Consider the following 21,952-nt stretch of genomic DNA (forward strand, 5'->3'; position numbering starts at 1 on the left):
TGTATGTTTGTTAGTTCTCTTCAACTTGAACTAACAGTAATCTTTTTATTTTTTTAAGGTTTATTTATTTATGTATATGGGTACACTGTAGCTGTATAGATGGTTGTGAGCCATCATGTGGTTGCTGGGAATTGAATTTAGGACCTTGGCTTGCTTGAGTCAACCCCACTCGCTCCGGTCACCCCACTCCAGCCCAAGGATTTGTTTATTATTATAAATAAGTACACTGTAGCTATCTTCAGACACACCAGAAGAGGGCGTCAGATCTCATTATGGATAGTTGTGAGCTACCATATGGTTGCTGGGATTTGAACTTAGGACCTTCAGATGAGCAGTCAATGTTCTTAACCATCTCTCCAGCCCAATCCAGTAATCTTTTTAAGTAGAATTTTAACCTATGGGAATTCCATAAATACTCTTAATTACCACATAAAAAAACAACCATACTGTAGCAGGGTAAATAAAAGAGGTATGTTGGATGGAGGTGACTGGTCGGCCTGTGGCCTGAGGCACAGAGTTGGTTTATCTCTGACTTAGTGAACTAAGAATATAATGTAGAATGGTCAGGATGGAACTTATTGTTGTAGCTAGTTATAGCTCCCTTAGACAAGAAAACAAAGTCATGGAACTTTAGCTATCTGCTGTTTGGCTGATATAAATGTCCACCAGTATTCCTGGAGCATTGTGCATATTCTTCATCACTTCATACACTAGGTTAAACTTTGTTGTTTTTTTTTTTTAATTATATGTAAGTACACTGTAGCTGTCTTCAGACACACCAGAAGAGGGCATCAGATCTCATTACGGATGGTTGTGAGCCATCATGTGGTTGCTGGGACTTGAACTCAGGACCTTCGGAAGAGCAGTCGGCGCTCTTAACCACTGAGCCATCTCTCCAGCCCTAAACTTTGTTTTGTTTTGTTTTTTTGAGACAGGGTTTCTCTGTATAGCGCTGGCTATCCTGGAACTCACTCTGTAGACCAGGCTGGCCTCCATCACAGAAATCCGCCTGCCTTTGCCTCCCAAGTGCTGGGATTAAAGCCAGGCACCACTGCCTGGCTTAGGTTAAACTTTTAACAAATAATTTATTAGTTTAAAATTTATGTATTATTACTGTGTGTGTGTGTGTGTGTGTGTTAGTGTGTCAGACATCAGTGTGGAGGTGAGTGTAAATTTTCCAGAGTGTGTTGTTGTTCTGCTATTGGATCCAGAGATCAAGCTCAGGTTGCAGGCTTATACAACAAGTGCTTTTCACCACTTGGCAGCCTTAGCTTAAAACTTTTAAGCTCATCTTTAAAAGAAAGACATTGCATCTACTGGAATTAGAATTATAGGGGGATGGGCTGGAGAGATGGCTCAGTGGTTAAGAGTACTGACTTCTTCCAGAGGTCCTGAGTTCAGTTCCCAACAACCACTTGGTGGCTCACAACCATTTGTAATGGGATCTGATGCCCTCTTCTGGTGTGTTTGAAGACAGCTACAGTGTACTCATATAAATAAAATAAATAAATCTTAAAAAAAAAAAAGAATTACAGGTGGTTATGAGTCACCATGTACTGGGAATTGAACTCAGATCCTCTGGAAAAGCCTCTAGAGCTCTGAATCACTGAGCCATCTCTCCAGCCCCCTTTTAAAAATATTTTATGTATATTGGTGTTTTGGCCTGTATGTATGTTTGTTTGTATACTGCATATGTGCGCGTGCCTGTGGAGACCAGCAAAGGAGTATCAGATTCCCAGGAACTGGAGTTAAAAACAGTTGTAAGCCACCATGTGAGTGCTGGGATTCAAACCCTGGTCCGCTAGAACAACAACCAGGGTTCCTAGCTGCTAAGCCATCTCTTTATCCCCAAATATTAATAAATATTTCTTAATTCAAACACACACAGCAATTTGTTTGCACACAGATATAGACACGAGACATACAAAAGAACATGGCTTTGGGGGCTTTTGCTCTAGATATTTCTTTATGCTTTGAGGCTGGATGTTCCTGATCAACTAGTTCCTTCTCATACGCTGTGGGTATCTGATGTCCAGAATCTAGCATGGCAGAGTCCAATTCTATCAATTCTATTGGTTTAAAATTGAAAGTGTTGCTAAGCAGTAGTGGCACATGCCTTTAATCCCAGCACTTGGGAGGCAGAGGCAGGCAGATTTCTGAGTTTGAGGCCAACCTGATCTACAGAATGAGTTCCAGGACAGCCAGTGCTATACAGAGAAACCCTGTGTCGAAAAACAAAACAACAACAACAACAAAATTGAAAGTATTAGCTGTTTTTTTCATTATAACCAACTGTTCCTGGCTGGCCTTCCATTTCATTATTTCTTAGACCTTTAAAAGGTCTGCTTTGGCTAAAGGAGACAGTTACACAGCTGTAATACTCACAGAATCATGTGGCTTCACCTAAAATCCTTGGTCAGTTTCAAGCCATACAATCTGGGGGAGGTAGCTCAAGCACCTCTAGGAGCAGGGTTCCTGGCTGAGAATCTGAGAGTAGTGTTCATTTCTTGTTCGACCAGTCACAGTCACAAGTGTCAATTTTTGTGAATGAGTTTTTTATCGCTAACTGGCTTTTGTTTGTACTCACTACACCTCAGTTGCTTTGCTGACTGTTTCCACTAGAATAGCATAGTGTACCTATACTGAACTATCTCAAGACCTACATGGTTTGTGATTTGCTTCCCTTCCCACCTCCACTGGTGCTAGAGATTAGGGCCCTGACACTGAGCCCTCAGCCCCCGATAGTAATGGCTACCAGGTTGCCGGGTTAGAATTGCTAGATTCTTCATTATTGCTTTTATTTGTTAGTTCTCTGTTTTGCTTACTCTGTCTTGGCCTTTATCATTTCGTATACCAGTTGTCTTCTGAATTAAAGCCATTGTTTGTCCCATGCCCCTGACCTTTCCCGCCTTCAGTTTTCACCCCCTGATTTCTCCTGTAAGAGGAGAGACTATCTTCAGGTTAATGTAGAGTCTTCTAAAATAAATTGAGTAAAGCATTGCTGTGCTTTCATGGCACTGTTTGCCAGGAACTTTTAAACATTTTTAATTTTTTAAAAAAAGTTTTAATGATTTATTTATTTTTAATTCATATGCATTGGTGTTTTGCCTCTGTGTGTGTGTTTGTGAAGGTGTCATATCACCTGGAACTGGAGTTATAGGCAGTTGTGAATTGCTTTGTGTGTGCTAGAAATTGAACCCGGATTCTCGGGAAGAGCAGCCAGTGATCTTAACTGCTGTGTCTTCATCTAGCCCCACATTTTTTATTTCTTTTTTTTTTTTATTTTTTTGGTTTTTCAAGACAGGGTTTTTCTGCGTAGCCCTGGCTGTCCTGGTACTCACTCTGTAGACCAGGCTGGCCTCGAACTCAGAAACCCACCTGCCTCTACCTCCCAAGTGCTGGGATTAAAGGCATGCGCCACCATCGCCCGGCCCATTTTTTATTTCTTAACAACCAAATGTAAAATGAGATGGTGGCACATGTCTTTAATCCCAGCACTTGGTAAGCAGAAACAGGTCTATCTCTGAATTTGAGGCCTGTCTGGTCTACAGATTGAGTTCCAGGACAGCCAGGGCTACACAGAGAAACTCTCTTGAGAAACCAAAAAAGAAAAGAAAAGAAAAATGAGACTGTAAGGATTGTCGGGTAGACTGGCAAGATGATCCAGTAGGTAAAGTCTTGCCATCAAGACTGATGATCATGTGTTGGAAAGAGAGCTGACTCTTACAAGTTATCTTACATGAGTGCCATGGTGTGTGCTTCTCCCTCCCATAAATAAATGTTGAAAATAAAGAATACTGATTGAATATGGAAAGGTTAAATGTCAGTTTAGAAGCTGGTCATTGGTTCCTTCTTTTCTTTCCTTCTTTTTTTTTGAGGGGTGGGAATGGTGTAGAGAGAATCTCTTGTGTATAGAAGCATCCTTGTCAATAAAAAGCTAGTGGCCTATTATTAACTAAGGCAGGAAATAGGAGACAAGTGTTCCTGTAAGGAGAGAACAACTTTGGGATAGATTCAGAAACGAGAAGAGATTATCCCTGTATTTCTTCTGAGGAGACACACATGAAACTGACGAGTGGTAACCAGCCATGCGGCACTCATAAGCAGAATAAACGGGTTAGTTAAGTTATGAGCTAGTCGGGGAACAAGCCCTAGCTTAAGGCGTAGGCATTTATCATAGTCATTCTTAGAGTTGTTATTTTCCATAGATACAGGGAGGGCCGGGGAACAAGATTTCTTTGTGTAGCCCAGGCTGTCCTGATATTCACTTTGTAGATCAGGCTGGTTTCAAACTCAGAGATCCAGTTCCACCTGCCTCTGCCTCCCAGGTGCTGGGATTAAAGGTGAGCACCACAATGGCTGGCACTGGTTCCTTTCTTGCTGTGGTGTGTGGACTTTACCAGTGGCTGGTTTGATATTTACTACTCTAAACAGTCTGACTCTCACTTGCTTCTCCCAGCTTATGACCAGATATTTTATGTAAATCTGTAGCTTTATAACGTTTGTTAAAGATTTTTTTTAAACCAAGTAGAAGATTAGCCAAGAACATTTCAGAGAAGTGTTATGGTAGAGGTGAGAGGGCACTTGATTTTTCCAGATACTGGTTTTATTCCAGTACAGTGATTGTAAAAAAGATTTGACATAGGAATAGAACTTGGAGAAATTGAGCATCTGAATTTGGAAATTCATCATAAACCTGCTTGCTATGAGAGTGTGGAACCTATGTGAAAATGATATGCTAATGTCAATCTTTCTCTGTCTCTCTCTCTCCCTCCCCCCCCCCTCTCTTTCTCTGACCTGGAGATGGAGCTTGCCCTAGTATGCATGAGGCTCTGGGTTTAATTCCTGACAAGAAAAGGGAAAACCAAACTAACATGTTACATGTTAATTTGTACATGTAACAGGTTGCATGTTAATTTGTATTTTAAATAAGTGGGAAATTGTGTCTCTTCCTCAGCTTATGCTGGGTTGGAAGGATAGATTTTTTTTTTTTTTTTTTTTTTTTTTTTTGAGACAGGGTTTCTCTGTATAGCCCTGGCTCTCCTGGAACTTACTCTGTAGACCAGGCTGGCCTCGAACTCAGAAATCTGCCTGCCTCTGCCTCCCAAGTGCTGGGATTAAAGGTGTGCGTCATCACTGCCTGGTGGAAGGATAGATTTTTAGAGTTTTCCCAATGATGGCCTGCAAGCTGGAAGAGAAAGGGCTAGTAAAGGGGCCATTGCAATCACTGATAATCTCCATATGTGCTTGTTAAACAGTGAACATGTGTTTCATAAAATCAGAAGTAACAGTGTGGTGGATCATATCTACAGTCCCAACATGTAGAATGCTACTGTAGAAGCATTGGAGTTTAAGACCTGCCTGAGTTACAGAGTTAGACCCTGTTTTCAAAAATTTAAAACAGGCCAGGGCTGGAGAGATGGTTCAGTGATAAAGAGCCCTGGAGGCTCTTCCAGAGGACAGACACTAGGGTTTGATTCCCAGCACTCATGGGGTGGCTTATAACCATCTGTTTCAGGGGATCTAATGCCCTCTTCCGGCTTCCCTGGGTACCAAGTACACATGTGATATATAGACATACATGTAGGCACAATACCCAAAGATAATAATACTCAGTTTTTTAAGAAAGCAGCCTAATTCAAAGAAAATGGTATTTTTCTAGTTTCTGTGACAAAGTTTTAAACCATTTCTGTTTAAGTAATCATCTAGGACTGTGTGACCTACTGCCTGCTCTGGCCATTAATAAAAAGGGGGACAACATGAGTGAGGAACAGCCAGGCCATGGTGGCGCACGCCTTTAATCCCAGCACTTGGGAAGCAGAGGCAGGTGGATTTCTGAGTTCAAGGCCAGCCTGGTCTTCAGAGTGAGTTCCAGGACAGCCAGGGCTACACAGAGAAACCCTGTCTCGAAAAACAAAAACAAAAGAAACAAAAAGCAAAACAAAACAAAAAGAGTAGGGAACAACAGTTTTCATTATTTCTCCATTTTCCCCAGCAAATCTCACAGTCTCATTAATAAACAGTTGTACCTTAAGTTAGTCTGGACTTAACTGTGAAAGGAAAGCAATTACTGCTTACAAACATGTCATGTTTCTTCATGTGTAAGTGCATCCTGGCAATAAAAGAACAAATGTTCAGTTTTATTACTCCAGGCCTGTCATCATTCATTTGTTCTTACCTGAGTGCACACAGAAAACTATAATTGTATTTTAAAAAAGAAATGGCTCTAGGTGGAAATAGCCTTCTCAATTTTCGTTATGTAAGAGGAATGACACTGAAAGGGATGGTAATGTATCACATGCTTATTATCTATCCTTTAGAAGCCTTTGGTAATGCTAAAACATGGCCTAGTCCATTGAAATTAAGTTTTCAGAATGTTTTTTATAGTACTGACAGTTTTTTTCTGTGAGTATATTGCAAAATGATGATAACCTGACCTTTTAAAAAGAATATTACAAGCCAGGCAGTGGTGGTACACGCCTGTAATCCCAGCACTTGGGAGGCAGAGACAGGCAGATTTCTGAGTTCAAGGCCAGCCTGGTCTACAGAGTGAGTTCCAGGACAGCCAGGTCTACACAGAGAAACCCTGTCTCTAAAAACCAAAATAAATAAGTAAATTAATTAATTAAAAAAATAAAGATAACATTATATCCTAAATTTTAAACATTTCCACTTCCAAGATTCAGTCTGGTCCACTAAAAATCTCCAGTGTATCAGAGGTGATGAAAGACTCCAAACTGCCTGTGGCACAGATCCAGAAAAAGAAGGAAGACACTCCAGCTTCAGCAGGTACTTGTTAGATCCTCTCTGTGGGAGGAATAATGGGAGGAATTGTCTTAGTGTCTGTGTAAAGTTAGAGGAACGCCTTTCTTTCACTGGGAAGTCATCTGTTTTCCCCTTGTGGGTTTCAGTGGTTGAGTGGACATAGTATTGCACTTTGATTAGCAGTTAACTTATCTTTTTTTCCTTTACCTGATACCCAGCCTTTTATTCTGTATATATGTTAAGAGATATCTTTTGAATGAGAACTTTAGTTCTTAAAACAAAATTTGTTTCATTTTCCTCTTTTCCTACCCATTTCATCTGTAAAATTATTTTTCCTCTTCCATCATTATTTTTGTTTATAAATTAATCTTTCTTAAAATTGTCATTTCTCAAGTGATTTTCTTTTTAAATGTATTCTTTTCTTCACATACTATTTTCACTGTGAACATACTCTTCTCTGTGTCTGGAACTGCCATCTTTTTCCACATCTTTCATGTCTTCCTTCATCTCTACTTCTCTTCATAATGGTTCAGAGACTCTCTGCCAGATCGCTTTCTTGTCTCTCTTCCTTTGACACAGACTCCTTTTTATTCCACTATTCTTTTTGATATGTTCATTTCTCTGTACTTAGAGTTAGCACTGGTACTAGAAGCCTTTCTTGAGGGAAAAGGAATTAAAGTGTCTGTAGGTACTGAGAAGACTTTGTGTCAACCTTCGTCAATTTTCTGTTTCTGTTTATTACTCAGATACAGGGCAGTTTAAGTAGTACAGTGTGAAGTGCTCTGCAGTAGTTTCCTTCGTACAGGCAACAGCAGTTTGAGTATCATGCATAACATGTATTTATAGCATCTACAGAGGCAGCTCAAATTATTTCTGCAGCAGGTGATACACTTTCGGTCCCGGCCCCTGCGGTTCAGCATGAGGACACTATAAAAACCGAATGTCCCAACACTAATGAAGGAAAATCTACATCTGAAACCACAGGTAGTTTAATTATTTATATTGTGCTATCGATGTTTTGCTCACCAGAACTGTATTGCCTAGGCAGCCCATAGATAACCCTGAAATGTATACCTAGACTAGTTTCCAGCCTTCAAACTTGCCCAGGGAAGACCTTCACATGTTAAGAGTGAATCCCTTATTTTTTTCGGAATCCATGAGTTTAGAGTCCTCACCACTTTTTGTTGATGTCACTGCTTTCTTTGTATCCCTGTTAGCTGTTAAAAATCTGTTGAAATTTGCTTTCCTCTTACTCACTTTTGCTGCAAGAGGAAGCATCCTCATCTTCTGTAAGGGAGCGACCACCTGAAGAAGTTGCAGCTCGCCTAGCGCAGCAGGAAAAGCAAGAACAAGTTGAGATGGAGTGTATGTAAATCAAGTCATCCTCAGTGTTCTCTTCATCCATTAGTCCAACTTGTGGTCCAGTAGCTGTTAGGGTTTCTTTGATTTCCGTATGTCACTGCTTAGTTCCCACCATCATTTCACCATCTGTGCTCTTTCCACCTAAACTGCTCTTACCCAGGTAACAAGCTCTTCTGACAGTGTGTTGGTGAACATTCCAAATCCATTTTATTTCTAGATGAAGCTATCTTATTACTCCAGGAAACAGAAATGGATAATTTCAACCTTTAATGCTTATATACGTATGTATAGGAAAGAGGGTATTCTGCTGTTGCTAGTCTTCAGCAAAACAAATGTATTTCCTCTTAAGTTTCAATACTCGTGTGTGTGTGTGTGTGTGTGTGTGTGTGTGTTTAGGTTCACTCACCTGTGAGTGTTTAGAACTCAGAAATTGACTTTAGATATTTTCTTGTATTGCTATTTACCTAATTTTTTTGAGACAAGATTGCTCATTGAACCTTAAGCTTACTGTTTCTGCTAGACTAGAAGTTCTCAAGACCTGTGGGTCATGACCCCTTTGGGCATTGCCATAGATCATCTGCATATCATATATTTACATTCTGATTCATAATGTATCCATATATATCTGATTCATAACTACAGTTATGGTTGGGGGTTATTACCACATGGAGAACTGTATTAAGGGGCTGCAGCATTAGGAAAGTTGAGAACTACTGGGCTAGACTGACAAGCCAGTGGGTCCCCTGGGATCTGCCTGACTCTCTGTACTTGCTGCAGTGCCCAACTTTTACGTAAATGGTGGGGATCTGAACTCAGGTCCCTATGCTTGAGCAGCATTTTGCTCATGAGCCATTTCCTCAGCCTGCTATTACATAAATACTCCTCTTTTACAGGAGATGCAGCCTGTCATTTATTGCACTGTGTGCTGTGTATTAGTGACTTTGGAAATAATGGGGTGTAAAGAGCTTTTTGCTAAACAGGAAGTTACTTTCAAATTCTCTAGCAGCTATTGTGAAATTTTTTCTCTGACCACATCACTTGTTTTTACTGTTGCTGCATCTGGCTGTTTCCTTGGCACTTTATTGGCTCTACCCTATGCTAAGGAGCTGCTGTTATGAGAGGGGCGGGGAAAGGATGAGGAAGGAGCCTTAGGTCTAGGGCATTAGTGGAAGCCTTACTGGACTTGAGTTGTTTTAATTGTGTGTATTGTCTTTCATTCTTGGCCTTGTTATGTATGGTTGAAAATGTTAAATAAGTAAAAAATTCTCAGAGAAATGTTTTTGCACGTTCTCATTTGTCAGTAATGTTAATATTCTTTCTCCTTCCTTTCCTCCCTCTCTCCATCACTCCATCTGTCTCTAATACGTTTTGCCATGTGTAGCTCAGGCTGTCTTTGACCGTACTGTAGAGCACTGTAGCTCAGGATGGCCTTGACCTCATAATCCTTCTGGCTTAGTCTTCTCAGGTATAAGATTACTTGTGGATTTATGTTCTCTACTTACTTTTCATTTTTCTGTCATATGAGTGCCTTGATTTAAGTTATAAATTGGAGATGCAGAGTCTGCTGCTTTAGCTGGTCTCTTTAGGGTTGGTCTAAATTAGCATCTTGGCTTTTGCCTCTTAATTTTTCTTTAAACCTTAGAACTATGTATGCACGTGTACTTTTTTTTTTAAATCAAGGATTAGAGTATAGTCAATAGATGTCTAAAGAGTGTAACATTGCAGGTGACAGTCTCGTTTCTGTATGGTCCACTGCTATCTGGTCTTAGATGTACACTATGAAAAGCCTGGCCTAAGAGCAAAGCACTACATTTTTCCTCCTTTTTCTGGGTTTCTTGACACCTTGCTTTTTAGATTAAGCTGCAGTTTGATCTCACTTTCTTGGTATTTTTTTCATTATTGGCTTTCTTTACTTATTTGTATGCACATGCCTACCCTTCATGTTTAAAAAAAGTGGGGAGGACAGCCTTTAACATTTGTTGTTTATTTCTTGTGTACTTTTGTGGAGAAACTGTTCATTTTAAGCCTCCTTTTGGGTTTTTTTTGTTGTTGTTGTTATTGTTATTTGATTTTGCTTCTTTGTTTTGGATAGAGTCTTTTTAAAAATTGCATTTATTTATTTATTGCACATGTATTTGTATGTGTCAGGCCAAGGATACCAAGGACTTGCTGTATAATGTGTGGCTATCCTCCTGCCGCTGTTCTTGAGTGCTAGGGTTACAAATAAGCACTACCACACACAGCTTTTCTGTTGGCATGTTTTCTTTCTCGTTGATGTGTTATTTCCTTTTATCTTGGACATATGACTTGTCATGGGTTTTCCTCTGGCTGAGATGGTGAAAATTGGCACTTTTTTTCCTGGTGAGTCTGTGATTTTTATAAAATGAAAAAGCTAATGATTATGCTACATATATACCCTTCAGAACGTTCTAAACCTTTCTCTGATTTGTTAGCCTTTCTTAGATTTTTTTTTTCCCTTAAACAACCTTTAATTTGGAAAATTCAGACATTTATAAAAGTGAAAATAATACAGTAAACTCTGACAGATCCACCATTTGTACTTATCTTCTTAAAGATGAATTGATTGTTTTTTTAATCTGTGTGAGTGCTTGCCTGCATGCATGTATGTGTTGTGCCTGATGTCTGTGGAGGAGAAGAGGACGTTAAACTGGACGTAGAGTTAGATGAAGTTCTGAGCTGCCATGTGAGTGCTAGGAACCAAAACCCTTGTCCTCTACAGAGCAGCAAGTGCTCTGAGCCATTTCTGTAATTAAGTTCCCATCCATACCTCTACTCTCGTATTTTAAGAGAATTATGCTTTCCTAAAAGTGAGTCCTGTGTATAGTTTATTTAGTTTGGTGTTTTTTGAGAATTAATTATACTGGAATACTTCTAGCAGAAGAATAGACGTTTAAAGTCTTTTGGAAGGATGATTTGTTTTTAACTGTTCTTTATTTTTTCAGCTCTAGCCAAGAGTTTAGAAGATGCTCTGAACCGGACTGAGTCTGTCACTCTACAGACTATTACATCCCAGAATGCTGCAGTTCAGGCTGTCAAGGCACACTCCAACATATTGAAAACAGCTATGGACAATTCTGAGGTGCGCCAAGGAATGAGTGACCTCTGAAGTAGACTGGTTACTTCTGTGTGATATGGACTTTTTCACAGAGTAAAGATAGTCTTATGTTGATTTTCCTTCCTTTTTTCTTCTATATCTTTAAGTCAGAGTCTTCTCACTGTGTATTTCAGACTAGCCTGCATTAAGGAGGCCAGACTGGCAGTGACTTGCAATGATCTTCTTGCATAAGCCTCCTAAGTAGGGATATCACAGGTGTGTGCTAGCTGAGAAAAACCTTCAGATATGCTATAAATGAACCACAGCACTGTTAAAAGTGTGAGAATTTCAGGGGTTTGTTCTTTGAGACAGGGTGTCATGTAATTCAGGCTGATACTAAATTTACTATGTAGCTGATATATAAGACTTGTTAGTAATGTCATCAGTAAAATGTATAAATGTAATTTTTTAATTTTTAAAGAATGGGCCACATTTACTTATTTTGTACATATAAATACACTGTAGCTGTCTTCAGACACACCAAAAGAGGGCATGGGATCACATTACAGATGGTTGTGAGCCACCATGTGGTTGGTGAGAGTTGAACTGAGGACCTCTGAAAGAGCAGTCAGTGCTCTTAACCGTAAGCCATCTCTCTAGCCCCTGTAATTTTCAAATTTTAAAGTGGATTTTTCTTTTGGTTGTTGGTTTTTCAAGACAGGGTTTCTTTGTGTAGTCCTGGCTGTCCTGGAACTCACTCTGTAGACCAGGCTGGCCTTGAACTCAGAAATCTGCCTGCCTCTGCCTCCCAAGTGCTAGGATTAAAGGTGTGTGCCACCACTGCCTGGCCAAACATTTCTTTAAATAAAGTTTAAATTTCAGATATTTTAGAATGATGTGAAAATTTAAGAAATCGTAATAAAACTCCTTATATAGCACAGACACAACATATTTTAATGTTTATGTTAGTAACTTCTGTTAAACACTTAAAAATAATTTTGATTTCTGAATTATTACTGGGACTCGGCATATTTCCTTTACAATTACCTTTGAGTTTCATGTGAAAACATATATCAGTACCAAATTATTTAGACTAGAGTAGAGTAAGAATGTGAACCATACATAGCATTAAGGCTGAAGCTCAGGTGAGTTCCAGCTGTTACTGTGTTCCAGGATCATGCATGATGCAGTATGTGTCGTTAATCTACCAGAGAGTCAGATATTTTAAGAGTACTTGTTTTCTCTTCTAGAGGTCTTGAGTTCAATTCCTAGCAAATATAGGTAGGTAGGTAGGTAGGTAGGTATAACCATCTATAATAGGATCTGATGCCTTCTTCTGACATGCAGGTATACATGCAAATACAATACTCAAATACATAAATATGCTAAAAATAAATATAAATAAATACTGGAATGCTTAAAACGTGGCTGGTCATGGTGCCTTTAATCCCAGGCAGAGGCAGGCTAAATCACTGAATTTGAGGCCAACCTGGTCTACAAAGTGATTTCCACATCAGCCAGGGCTGTTATACATAGAAACCATCTCGATAAAAAACAAAATAAATAAATGAAAAAATTTAAAAGTTTGAAGTTCACCGGGGGAAAAGTGTAGCTATCATAGTGTAGTCAGCAAAATCGGAAAGCAGTCGGATGTTGGTCACGCTTATTGCCTGGATGTGGGAAGACTGGAATGTCCTGTGTGTCAGAAGTGCACTGCATGAATGGAGTTCAGAGGGACAGCAGTCAGTGGCTTTTGAGTAGAGCAACCCGGAAGAGTATTGCCCTCTAAGAAAGTTGCACAGCTACTGAAGAGCCTTTGTAGAGCAGCTAATGAAAAGGAGGCGTTAGGCCTGTTAATACAAAAATCGGTACACATAGTTTTCAACTGTTTTAAACACTACTTTTTAAAAAGAGATTTCATTGAACAAACCTGTTTTAAGTTTACTTTTTTGTTTGTTTGTTTGTTTGTTTTGAGACAGGGTTTCTCTGTGTAGCCTTGGCTGTCCTGGAACTCACTCTGTAGACCAGGCTGGCCTTGAACTCAGAAATCCACCTGCCTCTGCCTCCCAAGTGCTGAGATTAAATGCATGCGCCACCACCACCTGGCTAAGTTTACTTTTTTGTTTGAGATAAGGTGTCCTGAATCAAAGGATGCCCTCGAACTTATTATGTAACTGAGGCTGGCCTTTACTTCTGATTCTCCTGTCTCTACATCTTGAATGTTGGATTTGCAGGCCTGTGCTACTGTGTCTGTTTTTATGTGCTGCTGGGGATGGAACCCTAGGCTTTGTGTATGCTAGCAAGCACTCTACCAATTAAACAATATCCCTAGGGGCTGGTGAGATGGCTCAGTGGGTAAGAGCACTGACTGCTCTTCCGAAGGTTCTGAGTTCAAATCCCAGCAACCACATGGTGGCTTATAACCCATAATGAGATCTGATGCCCTCTTCTGGTGTGGCTGAAGACAGCTACAGTGTACTTATGTATAACAATAAATAAATCTTAAGAAACAAAAAGGTAAAAAAAAAAACAATATCCCTAACCACATTTTAAAATGTTATTTTATTTGTTCTGAGACAGTCTTACTGTGTAGCCCCCACCAGGTTTAAACTTATAATCTTCCTGTGTCAACATACCACTGTGCCCTCCTATGGTCCATTTTTATAGGTTTGTTTGTTTGTTTGTTTGTTAGTTTGGGTTTGATTTTTTCTTTTTTTTCCTTTTGCTTGTTTTGAGGGGATAGTATCTCACTATGTGTGGCTATCTTGCCCAGAGCTCACTATGTACACCAGACAAACTTGTGATCCTCGTGCCTTAGGTTCCAAAGTATTCAGATCAGATGTGTGCCACCATGCCTGGCGTATCTTTATAAATGTTGAGAATGCATTCCAACTTCTGATTGCTTTAGTAAAGTTGTGATCTATACTATATAACATTCTTTTGTTATTGTGTGCATGTATGGTAGGTGTGTATGAGTATGGGTGTGTCCATGTCATGGTACATGTATAGAGGTCAGAACAACTTTAAGGAATTGGTTCCTTCCTTCTACTTTATTGAGCCAGTATCTCTGGTTCTTGTCAGTATTTTCTCTAGGCTAGGTGCCCCTTTAGCTTTCAGATGATTCTTCTGTTTCTGTCTCCTGTCTCTGTGTAGGAATGTTGGTATTACAGATGCATACCACTGCATCTAGCTTATTTATATAGATTTCAGGGATAAAATTCAAGTTGTCAGGTTGTGTGACAACCTCTTTTATCTGTTAAACCATCCTTCTGGTCCCCAAGTTATTTTTATGAGAGTAGTGCTGGCAAGTAGCTGCACTTGACATGACTGTACCTGTTATGGGGCTCTTTCTCTCTGGACCTCTGTAAGCCTGAATTGCCTTCCACCAGGAAGATACATATTTGTCATTTATGTTTATGTCTTTTTGAGTCTATTAGTTATGAAGAATTCTATAATATAAAGCAGGGTCATTTTTCCATATTGCATTGTAGTACTTGGATATCATTTGAAATGCTTATGCTCATCAATATTAAATTGGGGGTGTTTATTAACCTTATCATGATACCTTAGTTACTATTTTATACAATATTAAATATTTTTTCAATGTGTTGTATTGTAAAGGAATTTCTTTGTAATGTTTTGGAGTTAAGGATTTAAAAATTGATTCTATGAAGCTCAGTAAAAGTTATTTCTATCTTAAGAGCGCATTGGCTTTTAAGTTCTCCATTGGTAATTGATATGTCCTTAAAATGGATACTATATTAGATGTCAGTGGGAATGTTGCCTGGGAAATTGGTGCTGAAAGAGAGTCCTGAAGTCAGTTGTGTTGTCTTATTTTAGAATGCCCTATAACGAGCAGGCTGGCTAGACTTACATATAATTTTCCCCCTGAATTTAATGGCACAGAATTTTGCATTAATCTTGACCTGTTGTTGTAAGACAGAGCGATTTATGTTTACATAATTTAAAATTTTGTTTAGATTGCAGGTGAGAAGAAGTCGGCTCAGTGGCGAACAGTGGAGGGTGCGTTGAAGGAGCGAAGAAAGGCAGTTGATGAAGCTGCCGATGCCCTGCTCAAAGCCAAGTAATTACTCATGGACTTTAACAAGTAATTAGGTCCTCTCCTGGTGTCATTCTTTGGGCTGGACTTTCTCTGTGCTGTCTTTATAAATGGAGAAAAAAAAAAAGCAGAGAAACCATTCCCTCACTTCACTACCAGCATATGTTCTGAGCTGGTCCCAGGAAGATTTTAAGTGAATGAAGTGAATGAATCACAAACTGAAATAAAATGAGTAGAAATTTATATAGAAGAGTACATATAAAATTCAGGTGTGCATTGAACTATTGCTTAGATTATATGTGTCTACACAGTTATCACAGTGTAGATAATTTCCAGATTTTAGTGAGGATTCTCAGTGTAATTATATCAAAATTCAGAATGTATATCATAACAATTTGCCAGCACTACAGAAGCAGTGCTTTTATTGAACTGTCCGCTACTTTGATCTTTTTTCCTACAAATTGGCAAAACCTAGTATCTTAGCTTGCTTCCTGTGTCAACATACAAACTAGTATCTTAATTTGGTCATAAAAGCTATGACCAAAAGCAGCTTAGGGAGGAGTGGCCTTATTTGTCTCACACAGCTCAGTCACAGCCCACCATTGAGGGAAGTCAGTGCAGGAACTTGGAGGCAGTACTGAAGCAGAGGCCTTGGGGGAAATCTGCTTATCGTTGTTCCCCATGGCTTGTTCAGCCTGGTTTCTTAAATGTTTCTTTTTTCCTTCTTTCCTTTCTCCCTTTCTCCCTTTCTTTCTTTCTTTCTTTCTTTCTTTCTTTCTTTCTTTCTTTCTTTCTTTCTTTCTTTCTTTCTTTCTTTCTTTTTGACTTACTTATTTTATATATGTGAGTACCCTGCCACCATCTTCATACATACCAGAAGAGGGCATCAGATCCCATTACAGATGGTTGTAAGTCACCATGTGGTTTCTGGGATTTGAACTCAGTACCTCTGGAAGAGCAGTCAGTGCTCTTAACATCTGAGCCATCTCTCCAGCCCTCAGCCTGGTTTCTTAATAACCCAGGGTCACCTGTGCAGAGATGGCACCCCACGCACAGTGCGCTGAGCTCTTCAACATCAATTTTCAATCAAGAAAATGCTTCCCAGGCTTGACTCCAGGCCAGTCAGATGAGATAATGTTCTCATTTGAAGTTCCTTCCTAGATAACTCTACCTTGGGTCAAGCTGACAGAAAACACAGCTAAGTCAGACACAGAAACTGACAGAGGTCTCTTGTTCCAAAACCCAAATTGCTCATGTTCCATGGCCTGAGGACATTCATCTGTTATACTCATTTCAAAAGTCTTAGTTACAGTTATATGGAGCCTTTATATTTTTTCTTTTTTTCCTCCACAGAGAAGAGTTAGAGAAGATGAAAACTGTAATTGAAGATGCAAAGAAAAGAGAGGTTCCTGGAGCCACCCCTCATATAACTGCTGCAGAGGGGAAGCTACACAGCATGATTGTTGATCTGGATAATGTTGTCAAAAAGGTATGTTTCTGAAGTCTTTGTAATGTTTAGTATTTTAAAGTATTTGTTAAAGCATTTTTAAGAATTCAGGAAAATGATTCTTATTAAGTTTTTTATTGTAAAGTACTCATTATAAAAGTATGGGGCTGGAGGGATGGATCTGCACTTAAGAGCACTTAACAGAGGTCCTGAGTTCAGTTCCCAGCCAATACATGGTGGTTCACAATCATCTATAATAGATTGTGATGCCACTTTCTGTCTTGCAGGCAAGCATGCAAATAGAACACTCATATACAAAAAAATTAAGTCTTAAAAGAAAAGTATCATTTTTAACTACTCTAAAATTTGTATCAGATGGCTGGTAGTAGAATAAAGGCACTTGCCTCTAGTTATGATGATCTGAATTGAATTTGAGGGGCTTAGTTAGTGGAAGGGGCGAACTGATTCTCTCAAGATGTCCTCTGATGTCTACTAACGTACTGTGCTGCATGAATACACACACACACACATAAACACAGGTATAACACACATGTGCTTTGACAAAACAAATTGTATTAAAAAGACAAGTTAGTTTGCATTTTCTGATCTTCAGGTTTCTGTGTGTTGTTTGTAACCCCCAGCTAGACTGGTTTCTTAGAGCGTAGATGATGTTTTTGTTCCATTTAGCCAGAGACCCCTTGTGTCTGCTTAGGTCCAGGCTGCTCAGGCAGAGGCTAAGGTGGTGTCTCAGTATCATGAACTTGTGGTCCAAGCAAGGGATGACTTTAGAAAAGAGCTGGACAGTATCACTCCAGACCTCACTCCTGGATGGAAAGGGATGAGTAAGTACAATGATTGCCATTTTCTTTCTGGATTTTAGCATCTAATCAACTAATCTAAACCTGCTTCAACTCAGTCTTTCAATCCCAGTGCTTCTAGCATGTCTCAATCAGTGTACAGGGTGGTGTTTTCTCTCTGTCACACACAGCAGATAGAATACTGGCATTGCTCCTGTAGTTCTAATCATGGTGAGCAGAAGTGCCACTGGTGCTTAATTCTGTGATTCGTGATTTGATTCTGATTTGCTCCTCAAAAATTAAAAGCATAATCAGAGGGATTTAAAGTGATGTCTTAGCATTAACTCTGTTAAGATACGTATGTTTATATACTTATTCAAATCATTTAGTGTTTAAAAATCTTTGGAATGGATTAGTTAAGGCACACTTGAGAATTCTATTAGTGACCTATTAGTGAGCCCAGTTGTTCCAGGTTCTAAAGTTCATTACTGTCCTGTTTTAGACTCCCAAGTACTGGGGATTACAGGCATTCACTGCTGTATGCACAAAGCTGAAAACTCATTCTTGTGAGATTATGAAATTGAGTACAAGAAGTAGTATGATGCCTAAGGGCAGAGAAGTTGGTTAAAGGTGATTACAGAGCCAGGCATGATTGTGTATACTTGTCCGAGTACTTGTGTATACAAGTCCGAGTACTTTGGTTGCAGCGATAGGAGGATCCAAGGTGGTTTGGAGCTAGTCTGGTCCACACGAGACAGCTAGGGCTACATACCTTGTCTCAAAAGCATAAAGTTACAATGCTACAATCATCTGAGAGTGAAGTGATAGAGGTCATCTAGTATATATACCCAGAACATTGATGTGAATAGGAAGATCCAGGGACCACTTCTTTAGCAATTGGTTTGAAGATGTGTATACTCCTAACCCAGCATTTCAACTCCTGTGTATTTGCTTAAGGAAACTCCCAATCTACATTAAGACATTGCTGTAGTAAGAGAATTTGACAGCTAGAGATGTAATTTACTGGTCGAAGGCTGTCTAGCATGCAAGAGGCCCTGGGTTGGAGCCTTAGCATTTAAAAAAAGGTAAAAAGAACCTGGTGTGGTAGGTAGCACATGCCTTTAATCCTACCATTTATGAGACAGAGGGGCTGTGGATCTCTGTGAGCTTGAGGCCAGCTCGGCCTATATTTCAAGTTCCAAGACAGCCAGAGCTATGTAGTAAGACCCTGGCTCAATTAAAAAAAAAAATAAAAGGAGAAAGGTGGCAAGAGGATTAGGCTAGAGGGGCTTGCTTACTGTAGAACACTTGGCTAGTATGTAAAAGCCCTGATTTCAGTCCCCAGCACCAAAAAGAACAAAAGAGAAAGAAAACTTTGAAATAGTCAAATGTGCCTATGTGTATTAGTGCAAGTGACCTGGTATTGTCTGTCTCCAAAGAGAAGACTTGGTTGTATGAACACCTGCTGCCAAACCTGGTGACCTGTGTTCTATCCTCCGGCCCCACGTGGAGGAAAGGAGAGAACGGATTCTCAAAAATTGTTCTTTGACCCCACACAGTTGCCATGGCACACCTAACCCAAGTAAATAAATATATGCAGTATGTTTTTAAAAAATATTTAAAAATATAGAATAGGCTGGTGCTATTGTGAAGTTTAAGAACCTGTAAAGTAAACTATTATTTAAGGATATATCTTTATGTCAAGTATAAAGGCAAGCTTGGGGTCTAGAGGGATAGTTCAGTACTTAAGAGTACTTACTGTAGCCGAGCAGTGGTGGGGTACACTTTTAATCCCAGCAGTTGGGAGGCAGAGGCAGGTGGATTTCTGAGTTCGAGGCCAGCCTGGTCTACAGAGTGAGTTCCAGGATAGCCAGGGCTACTCAGAGAAACCCTGTCTCAAAAACCAAAACAAAAACAAAATAAAATAAAATAAAATAAGAATATTTACTGCTCTTTCTGAGGACCAAGGTTTGGTTCCTAGCACTCACATAGTAGCTAATGTATGCAACTCCAGTTTCAGGGGATCTGATGTCCTCTTCTGGCTTCTGTAGGCACTTGCATGAACATAGTGCTCATAAACTCATGCAAACACACATACATTATACATAAAAAGAAACAGTATTTTTGAGAAGTGCTGTAGCCTGATAACCTAAATCAAGAGTCCATAAGCATGTCTCCTTTGTTGTTTATGTGCTGTAGCACATACTGGTGTATTCATGTGCCCTGTTAGAGACATCTCTTATATTGTCTCAACTTTGTTTTTCCTTTGACATAGAAGCATATTCTTTTAATGAAAAAAATCCTTTGAATTTAAACCAAGAGGTTCTTAACAAGCTTCTTAAGACATCTGCCTGTGCAGGCCCTATACGCCCATGTATTTGAGGAGGCTGAGGCAAGAGGATTACAAATTCCTGAGCTACAGTGTAGATACGATTCAAAATTAGAGGGTAACTTTTGTTGGAGACATAGCTTATGTTCTAGCTCCAGAATTGCCAGGGGGAAAAAGAGAGGCAAGTCACTGAGGCTGGCAGCTTTCTCCTCTCTCGTCACGCGTTCATTAGGGTTCGTAATCACGATAAGGAACATCATTTAAACTTCAGCAGTCAGAGTTTTTGGTTTAATTTTGCACAGGTTAAATGTAAATTTAATGTAAGGTTCACTGTAATATTTATTTAAGAAGATTACTGTGATATACTCCCTTAACACCAGCTTTCAGGAGAAAAAAGAGCAGAAAGATAATAGAACCTGAAATGACTCTTTTTCAAAACTGCCCCTAAAGAAAAATGTTAATTCTAGAAGTATTTGACAGTTGGAAGTGGGTAGCCTGCCACTGGAACCTAGTACTCGGATGAAGAAATATTCTATACATGAGTTCATTTGACAGTAATCAAAGAATTGTGTCTCCTAGTAAAGTCTTTAGTTGATGTGCTGCTGAAACAGTGACGAAATCCCTTCTAACTAGAACAATCCTTATTGTTGGTGATTCTCTTCTTCTCTTGAATTATTATAACCTACCTTAGGAATGCTGTTTCTGACTCTGTAAATATAGGAAATAAACATTTTACTTTCTAGTAACCTCTTTTCTTGGTCCTTCTGGATATTGCTATTTAATGATGGCTAACCACAATGCGTGCCTCTTTTTTTCAAACTATTCTTCTCTTTCTTTGTAGGTATTTCTGACTTAGGTGAGTAATTATGTATATTTTATGATTAATGGCATTTTTTTCTGGTGTTGAAATAGTGGACTCTTTATGGTGTGTGTGTGTGTCTGTGTGTGTGTGTCAGCCATCTAAATTATAGCAAGTAGAACTGAATGTGTGATAATTCTCAATTGTCATCCATCAATAATCAAGAACAATTGTGTTAAGTGTAAGGCTTTAAATGTGAGATGTGTGTGTATACAATAAGGTCTTTGTTTTACTTGCTATTTTAAAGATCTTCAAACATTAAAAAGGAAAAAAAAGTACAAATAACTCCCATGGATGTTTCACCCAACTTTTATCAGTTATCAAACCAATGCCCAGTTTTGTCTCATCTGTTCATAGCCTTCATGTCAAAGCAGACTCCAAATATCTTTTTCTTTTTAAATATTTTGAGTGTTTTTTTTTAAAAAGATAATCAGAATACTATTATTATGCTTAAAGTTTCATAATTCTCTAGTGCTGTTAAATATGCAATGTTTAAGACTTTTCACTTATAGTAATTTTACTTACGGTATTTAATTCAAACCAGGATTCAGAGATGTCCCACACATTGAAATTACTCAGTGAGTCTCAGTGCTCGGTTGCTTATATTTTTTTGCTTTTCCCTTGTTTTTTGATGAATTGATTATTTATCTTACAGAATTGCCCATATTTGAATTTTATGGCAGGAACCTTCATTCCTAACCTCTAGTAAATGTTGGAATACTGTGAAGTGTGAAATTAACTCCCCTTCTAAACCAAACACATCAACAAATTGCACTGAGAGAGTGTGTGTGTGCATAAGTGGGTGTTTGGGCACGAGTATTAAAAAGGAGCACGAGTGATCCTATTGTACTTGATTTTAGCCAAAAGGCTGAGAAGCAATACAAGTGATCCTATTGGTATCACTGATCACAGACTACTGTTCAAGATAGTGTGCATTCAAGGAAAGGAACAAACAGATGGAGAGATAGCTCAGTGGTTAAGAGCACTGGTTGCTCTTCCAGAGGACCTAGGTTCATTTCTCAGCACCCACTCTGAGGCTTACAACCATCTGTAACTCCAGTTTCAAGGGATCTGGTGCCCTCTTCTGGCCTCTTACAACATTACCCACACATGTGATAACACAGATATACATGCAGGCAAAAACTCATATACAGAAAATAAAAATAATTTTTTTTCCCAAAGGAACATAACCAAGAGACTCTTTAGTTTAAGGAGAAAGCAATCCTTTTATTTTTTTTAAAAATTGTTTTCTAGGATCATTTTATGTGTCTTTTTTTT

General features: G+C 39.1%; 1 protein-coding gene across 17 annotated transcripts in view; it reads left to right on the plus strand.

Annotated features, from left to right (window-relative positions):
- The window catches only part of Immt (inner membrane mitochondrial protein), a 42,756-nt gene that overhangs the window by 12,006 nt on the left and 8,798 nt on the right, over positions 1–21,952 (plus strand). For 3 of the 17 annotated variants that reach the window (XM_031382141.1, XM_031382147.1, XM_031382145.1), the window contains exons 4-11: positions 6,681–6,789; positions 7,612–7,749; positions 8,035–8,130; positions 11,091–11,227; positions 15,163–15,266; positions 16,596–16,731; positions 17,402–17,531; positions 20,657–20,671. In XM_031382141.1, the coding sequence (XP_031238001.1) occupies positions 6,681–6,789; positions 7,612–7,749; positions 8,035–8,130; positions 11,091–11,227; positions 15,163–15,266; positions 16,596–16,731; positions 17,402–17,531; positions 20,657–20,671 (865 nt within the window). The remainder of the gene's footprint in view (positions 1–6,680; positions 6,790–7,611; positions 7,750–8,034; positions 8,131–11,090; positions 11,228–15,162; positions 15,267–16,595; positions 16,732–17,401; positions 17,532–20,656; positions 20,672–21,952) is intronic. The other 14 variants (XM_031382144.1, XM_031382151.1, XM_031382143.1 and 11 more) reach the window with 10 other exon arrangements.

Source organism: Mastomys coucha, unplaced genomic scaffold (genome assembly GCF_008632895.1).
Source record: "Mastomys coucha isolate ucsf_1 unplaced genomic scaffold, UCSF_Mcou_1 pScaffold20, whole genome shotgun sequence".
Classification (NCBI taxonomy): Eukaryota; Metazoa; Chordata; class Mammalia; order Rodentia; family Muridae; genus Mastomys; species Mastomys coucha.